Below are 8,506 nucleotides of genomic sequence, written 5' to 3' on the forward strand. Positions count from 1 at the left end.
CAAGCGGGCCTGGCCTAGGGAGGATTTTTAAATTGGGTTTTTTAGAAATTTTAATCACCACAACACTAAAATATTGGTTTTAATTTGGTTTTATTCGGTGGGGTGTGTGAGTCTTTCTTTGTCTTTTAAATAATGTTGTGAGCCGCCCTGAGTCCTTCGGGAGAAGGGCGGGATATAAATTGAAATAATAAATAAATAAATAAAAAAAGTATTAAAATAATAATAGTAAAATATAAAAATGAAAGACAGAATAAAATATTGCAATTGATGATGGATTAACAGTAGACAACTAAAGTTTGCCTAATTTTATACATAGCATAGCAAAATTTGGCCATATTCAGAGAAATTATTTCATACTGATCTGATAAAAGTAGTTGTACATAAAAAAGATCAGTATTTCCTAGATATTTTGTTAGGTAAGGTGTTATAAATTGAGTCTGTAAGTCTCAGAAAATGTTTGTAAGTCTTACAGAAAATGCAGTATACCAGATTTGAGCTATAGTTTTAATGGCCCCTTGTCCACAGGGGCACAGTCTCATCTTTTTTTATTCACTCCTCCAAAACTGCTGTGGGAAGTGCGTGGCAGTGCACTGCACACTCCATATACCCCACCTACAAAGTTTTGCTAATTCTTTAGTGGTACTGCTATAAAACATATTGGGTTTGGTGGTACTGCCATATAGAACAGAAATGGTTTTTTTTTTAATTATTGGTCAGAATTCTAACAGAGTCTGCTTAGAAAATCTATCTAAAAAGATTGAACAGATTAAATCAGTGGTATTTTTCATGAATTGAAGTAGATAAAGGATAACACTTTTTTAAAGCGAAAGTAATCAACTGATTAAGTAATAATTGCTTTGATTAGAATTTGAATCCTTTACCTGTTAATCCAGATTATATGTGTGTGCGCACGCAATGCTCAGTTACAAATCAGGAGAAAACGGTTTTACAATCTGAAATTTATTATTATACCTTCCTCAGAAGTCTTGAGAAAAGAAAATTGTAAAGTGTTTTGCAGATATAATTATGATTACTGTGACAATCCAACCCTGATGGATGGGCATTTCAGAAATATTTCCTTAACTACACAAGGAACAAGAATGACCACGAGCAGGCAAAAAAAGCAGTGGGAGTGGGAGCAACTTAAAACTTACTGCCAGCTTCCCCATTAAGTTTCTTTGCTACAGATATGAGAGTTTTAGTAGCACAGTAATCCTCAAATTACACACAGCTGCTTTCCAAGTTAGTTTTCTATTTGAGCCCATTCTAGATGTAGAGATATAGAGACAAGATCACTATATTTTTTTATTTACAGTCTCATTTAAGTAATTACTAATTACACTAGAAATTGTGAAGAATCTGGTAACGCTTTTTTTAGATTAACAAATTTCTTAAAACGTTTTTTTTTTTTAAATAAAGGTTTAGTGATTCTGGGCAAACCCAGTACTCCATGCATCCAAATGGAATTCGGTGGGGTTACCTGGTTGAGCACCACTGCTTTATAAGATGCAGTGATCACAGGTGGTTTTTCATTACCCTAGTCTCTTCAGTAGTGAAAACCTACCAGTAGCTTATGCATTCTATGTGTTTTTTATTTGCTCCAATGAAGATGATCTATATGGCTCGTAATGCAAAGGATGTTGCTGTCTCCTTTTATCACTTTGACTTGATGAATAAGCTACATCCAGATCCTGGCTCTTGGGGTGACTACCTGGAGAAATTCATGACAGGAAGAAGTAAGTTTGCAGGAAACAAAGTGATGAGACTGAGTGTGTTTGCTGCTCACTCACTGAAGAAAAACCCAAATCAGATTATGGACAGAATTTTTTTTAGTTAAAAAAAAAAAGTCTCCTTTTCAGGTAGGGATATAAGTTATGTTTGTATATCTTATAACACTATATTATATATTATAATAAAATGTTGCTTGAATGTTGACATTGAATGGTAGCCTTTATTATGGAAAAGACAAGCCTGATATTTGAACAATATTTAATTGTTCTTTGCACTTCTCTTTTTAACTGTGCAATTGGGAGAAAACAATGTTAGTGCCAAAATTTAAGAATTTATTCTGTCTACATGTCCAATTTGACCATAATCATATGCTGTTGTTTAAAAGAGTGGAAGTTGTGCTTACAAGTCAGTCTTGACTCCTAGAGTCAATTTTTGGGAAAGATTTAGCCTTGCTTTTCAGGGCTAAGAGAGAATGTCTGGCCAGCTAATTTCATGCTTAAGGCAAGACATAGTCTTCTGGTTTCTAGCCTGGTGATTGTAATCAGCACACCAAACTGTCAGATATAGTAATTAGATTCAGCCTATTGTTATCTTTATAGATAAAGCTAAAACAGAATGTTCATACCCCAACATATAGTGAGCTTAAGTACAATTTTACTTTATTCTCCCAATCAGACCCTTGGTAACCAGAGTTTTTATTAAGTTTTGATGTAGCCATAGACTGTTAGTCAACCACATATTAATAGAAAGCCTAACCTGGCCAAATTGTATTAGCCTCTTTCTCCTGAAAGCTGACATAATTCCAAGCATGCATAGAGGTGTGTGGTTACAATACTATTAGAAGTCAGCGTAAGCTATAATTGCAGGCTGAAATAACTGTGAGATTACTATAAACATTTACAATTTAGAAAATTTTAAAGTATTCATTATGCACATTCTTTCATATAGACCAGATTATTCTTGGCAAATTCCAGATGGAATTGAGGTTAAGAAGTATGTGAGTTGTCTAAATATTTCTAGTGCTAAGGGGTGATTTAAAACACTGATTTCATAGCTCCTACAAGAGTACTTAAACTTATAACTGCTTGTCTCTTTTTTTAAATAAGCAATGATCTTTGGCTCCTGGTATGATCATGTGAAAAGCTGGTGGAATAAGAGAAATGATCACTCCATATTATACTTGTTTTATGAAGACATGAAAGAGGTAATAGAATAAGAATACCTTTCAAGTATTTTATCAATATTTATTTATTTGTTTGTTTGTTTGTTTGTTTATTTATTTATTTATTTATTTATATACAGAGTCACTATAGAGTGACTCTGGGGAGTTATGATAGAACTATTTATTTAATCAATGTTCTAAGGCAGGGGTAGGCAACCTTGGCTCTTTTATGACTCGTGGACTTCAACTCCCAGAATTCCTGAGCCAGCCACGCTGAGGGGAAAGGGAGAGGTTTCCAAGCTGAGCCATGCTGGCTCAGGAATTCTGGGAGTTGAAGTCCACAAGTCATAAAAGAGCCAAGGTTGCCTACCCCTGTTCTAAGGTATCCCACTAGTTAATAATTCTGGGCAGCTTACAGAGAATTAAATCAATTTGAAAACCTATTAAAGAATAATTATGTGGGAGGAATCATATTACTGAGCCACTGCTATTGCTTACCAGAACCATACATAAAACCTAGAGCCAAATCCTAATGCTTCCTGAAGCCCAGTAGGATCAGGGCCATATGAAACTCACAGAGGATATTAGGGCAGAAATAGCATAGAAGAAACTTCCTTTTACAGATAAAAGTTTAAATTTTATGTGTAATATTTTAAGAATCTCTTTCTTGAATCAGATATTGGGACCACTTAGTTCCAAGAAGAGCGAGGGGTGGAGGGCCAGGGGCCCATTGGTTGTGGAGAATGGTTGGGGGAGAGCCAGCAGAGGTGGAAAGCTGGCTGTAAATGGATTGAGGTAGATGGCTGGGGGTGAAAGAGGCGCGGCCAAAGGTCCATGCCTAAATGTCCCATTTTACCATCATAGTCATGTAATTGCAGTCTGGGTGCTCATGGACCTGTTTGCACTTAAGACCGGCTGCCAAGTACACTGCAATTTCCAACCTTCTCTGCTGATTCCTGCAACAAGTCGCTGGGGAAGCTGGCCAGAAAAGCTGTCATCTGCTTCCAGCTTCCAGAAAGACTCCCTCTCGTCTTGAGGCTGGCTGAAAGAATTGCCTGCTGAAGGATCCTGCTTAGATTTTGGCAATCCAAGCAATCACATAGCTGAAATACTTCAATAGGAAGCTCTTTCGCTTTTGGAGCTGATTGAAAGAGCTGCATGTTTAAGGATTTCAGTTTTGTGACTCCAAGCAAGCACAGAAGTGAAATCATTCAGCAGGCTCTCTTTTCTCCAGCCCCCAGAGACGAGAGGGAGCCAAGCACCTGAGTTAACAATAGATTTCTGTCCTGTTTATTTTATCCCCTAAGAACTTTCATGTGTGCAGCAAAACTTTATGAAAGGAAATGTGCATCAACAAGCATATGATTTAAATATGATTTTCCATAGGATCCAAAGCATGAGATTAAGAAACTCATACATTTCTTGGGAAAGAATCTTGATGAATCAGTTGTAGATAAGATTGTTTATCATACATCTTTTGATATGATGAAGGACAATCCTATGACAAACTACAGGATGGCTCCAGCTGCTGTAATGGATCATAGTATCTCTCCATTCATGCGCAAGGGTAAGAGGCTGTATGACCTTTCTGATCATAATTCTTCAATTTAGACAATTTTTATTCCTTTATCACTCATTTTCAGCTGATAATGTTGGATTAGAGGCAATATTTCGGTATATATACTTCATTCTCTATATGTGTTTGATTTGTATTATTGTGCATTTTAGGAATTGCTGGAGACTGGAAGAATCATTTTACAGTAGCTCAGAATGAGGCATTTGATGAGAACTATAAGAAGACAATGGCAGATACAACACTGCAATTCCGAACTGAGATCTGAGGCTCCCATGAGCTGTAACAAAGCTGCTGCTTTTATGCAGTTCCATATAGAATATGTCATTCAATATGTTTTGAATTCTTGCAAGCCCTTGGTTTTAAAGAAGAAGCAGATTCTGATTTGACAGGTTGCAGATAATATGCACATAGATTTGGCAAACACTTCCAGACAAAAGGGGCAAGAGGTTTTTGTGACTTTCCTGGGTTTTTGTTCTTTTTGGCAGTAACTTAGGCCATAGTCCTGTTTTAATATATCTCCATAGAAGAATATCATTCTTTTTGCTCTTTTAAAAAGCACATTTAAAAAAAATACCAATTTGGGTAAAAACTGCAGGGAGTCAAAGGATCCATTAGCCTCTACTATTATATTTCCAAATTATAGTGCTGGTCTCATTGGCTGAAAGAAAGTATTAGGACAAAAATACCCCTACAACTAAGCATGAGTTGTGGATTAAACATTAATACTTTTGAAATACAAACAAGTCATTCCATACAAAATTAGGCACAAGTATAATGTATAAAAGATATTCCTTCAGGAATTTTAAGGAAAAACAATCAAACTTAGATAATAATGTTCTTTGCATTTTAACCTTCAAATTGTATTTGGTCTTACTTCCCCTCAAATAACATTTTATTAAGAATTTTGAATACAATAGTAACAACTTATCCAAACTAAACTTAGAGAAAAAGAGAATAAAAAGAAAGAATAAAAAGTACAAGAAAAAAGAAAGCAAAGAACACAATAGAGAATAAATAAAAATATATAAATAAGTGATTTCCAATTTTCATCACAACAGATGTAAATAAATTTAATAACTCTTCACCTGTTTTAAGATATCTCTTCATTCACTATCCCATCCCTTTTCTATAAGAGATAGATAGATAGATAGATAGATAGATAGATAGATAGATGGATGGATGGATGGATAGATAGATAGATAGATAGATAGATAGATAGATAGATAGATAGATAGATAGATAGATAGATAGATAGATAGATAGATAGATCCAGAAAACATCAACTTTTCAGTCTTGGTTGCAGCAAAAAAATCCATAAAGGGTTGCCAGAACTTTGCGTCAGAATATCTTCTTTTCTTGATCATAAATTTATATTCCTCCCTGTTACTTCTAACAGTGTTGGTGGTGATGTGTTCTCTGAGCTTGCTGTTTAGCTTCTGAAGTTTCATCACCAGGCTAGATGACATCCTCACTGAAGCAAAGACACTTCAATCGAAGTCCCACTGAGGATGTCACCTAGACTGGTGATGAAACATTTGGAAGCTAAACAGCAAGCTCAGAGAACAAACCACCATTATCATCTACCACCCGAGCTACAAATATTTTCTATCATTGCTGCTTCTAATACTGTTGAGCTTTAATTCAATGAAATATTGTTATAGGGCTGATTTCTCTTCAATTCTTCTTTATCCAATCACACAGATTTCTTCAAGGCTTTAACAAGCTTTGTTTGTAAATGAGTAAGAAAACATTTTGCCAGGTCATTCTGTTGGTTTATAATTTGTATTTCCCTTTTTAATATTTAAAATTTCACCCACGTTATTTTGTATATCTAGTAAAACTTTCTTTTCCAAACCATTTTCTTGTCCTATCATTTGTAGTTCCATATTCCATCTTAACAGATAAAATTTGTTCCAGATCTGTTAATCTTTCATTAACATTTTTAGACATAGTATATCAATAGAAGCAGAAAACATTACTAATAGTTTTGATCTTATGATTGCTAACTTCTGGCTCCATTCTTCAGAGTTCTCCTTTAATATTTCTGATGTTATAATGTATCATGTCATTCTGTAAATTCCACTATTAACTAACATCAGACTTGTATTTTTTCCTTCTGCTGAAAATCTTTAGTCCCCTCTAAATCATCATTTATCTTTTGTTATGACTTACAGTTGCTAGGATAACCAAAAGAACTCTATTTCCCATGAAAATTTGTTAATCCCAAATTTTTATCATAAAAGTCAGTATTCCAATTTGCAATCCATTTATAACTTTCTCAGATCAAAATCTTATTTAGCTTTTTGTTATTTATTTCAAGTTTTTAAGCTTGCAATTAAATTTTCTTTAAACTCATCTGCTAAAGACTTCAAACCTGTCATCCTAAAGATCTCTAATAGTTTTAGAATAATAGGGAATTTCTGAACGTGATTAGAAAGTGAGGTTTGGAAACTTTATGTCCTTTAAAAGTGTCCAATGCAGTTGCAACAAGATGGCTGATTCTGTCATTTCCTGGTACTCAAACCAAGAGAAAACCATTGTCCTGCAGTCTCCTTATGAAAAGCAGACATCTGAAACATATATGGGTGATCTCCTGTTCTCTCCTTATTCAAAGACATTCAAGGGAGCTAGTCTATGCGTTCTTTGATCTTTGCCACAATTGCCAGCACCGCTTTTGCTGAGCCATCTACAGTTTACAATATTCCATCCCCCAGTCTTACCATTCCCCAAGAACACAAGAAATAAAAAATGAATTTATTTAGCTTCTCACTTGTGTTGCCTCATTTTGCTTTTTTATTTTGTATTTAAACATAAATACTAATAAATCATTATTTGGTGTAGTAAGGTAAACAAAAGTGAGCTGATTTTTCAAAGAGGAAGATTCTTTCCAATCCATTTCACAGGCTTGTTGTTGTAGAGAAGTTTGGAGGCAGGACTACTAAGTAGAGGTAATTCTTGTTTACTGACTGAAATTGGTTCCAGTGAAATGGTTGCTAAGCGAACCACTTGCAAGAGAGGGGGGGAATCATGGTTACTGCCTTCTCATTCAAATAAAGTTCTGTCATATAGTGTTCCATACTTGACACATCACCCTCCCCCTTTTCCGCCTTGCAGGGTGAAGAATTTATTTAAATAATCAATTTCTTCCAGAGTTGCCTTTTTCCTTAAGATAGAAAACATTTTTTTCCTACCAAAATGTTTTTTTCCTATTTGTATATTCTCCATGTTACGTTGGCCAACTATATATAAAATATATAGTTGGCCAAATATATATTTAAAATGAAATGAAAAAAATAGTAGTAGTAATAATAATAATAATAATAATAATAATAATAATAATAATAATAATAATAATAATAATAATAATAATAATAACAACACAGTAGCAAAAATATCAGAGAAAAGGATTTTATCATCCATTTTTCAGGGTTTTATCTAAGCGATTTTGATTGTTTTGATATTATGGGACAGTTAAGTTGTATTTACTTCTATTTGTTTATGACAATTCAAATGAAATGTCAAATTAGCATTCAGTCTGGCCTTATGTTATATTACAGTGTGAACAATGTCACAATGAAATACTTAACCAATACCAAGACTAGTGTCTAAATTGAGAGGGCCAGTCCACAGACAAAAATATACGCATGGGCTTCCATTTAGCCTGAAGCTGGAAAATGGCAGCAGATGGCTCCAGAAGGCATCTTTAGCCTATAGGAAAAAAGTCTGTTCTTTCTTTTTAAAAACCTTTTTCTTTCAATAATTTAAGATTTTAAACTGTCTTGAGTGCACTGGCAAAGAAGTAAAATCATAATGTATGAAATATGTAATAAATTCTGTGAAATAGTGCCATAAAAAACAGAATAGAAACACAAGTCAAGATAGGCAAGAAAATAGTAAGTGAGCACCTGTCCAGCCTAGACGAGTTCAAATCGCCAGGACCAGATGGATTACACCCCAAGGTTCTCAAGGAACTAGCAAATGTGATCTCTGAACCACTGAACTATATTTTTCAGAGATCCTGGAGCACAGGGGAACTA

The 8,506-nt window shown here is 34.5% G+C and overlaps 1 protein-coding gene across 1 annotated transcript; it reads left to right on the forward strand.

The window, feature by feature from the left end:
* Window positions 1–1,609: 1,609 nt before the first annotated feature.
* On the forward strand, window positions 1,610–5,414 carry LOC107286749 (sulfotransferase family cytosolic 1B member 1; the record flags this gene model as incomplete). Its single annotated transcript, XM_015815166.1, is given in 4 exon segments — window positions 1,610–1,736; window positions 2,838–2,935; window positions 4,280–4,460; window positions 4,622–5,414. Coding segments are annotated over 4 exon segments (519 nt in total), but the record flags the coding sequence as incomplete, so codon positions are not given.
* Window positions 5,415–8,506: the final 3,092 nt, after the last annotated feature.

This window comes from Protobothrops mucrosquamatus, unplaced genomic scaffold (genome assembly GCF_001527695.2).
Source record: "Protobothrops mucrosquamatus isolate PMUCROS unplaced genomic scaffold, P.Mucros_1.0 scaffold320, whole genome shotgun sequence".
NCBI lineage: Eukaryota > Metazoa > Chordata > Lepidosauria > Squamata > Viperidae > Protobothrops > Protobothrops mucrosquamatus.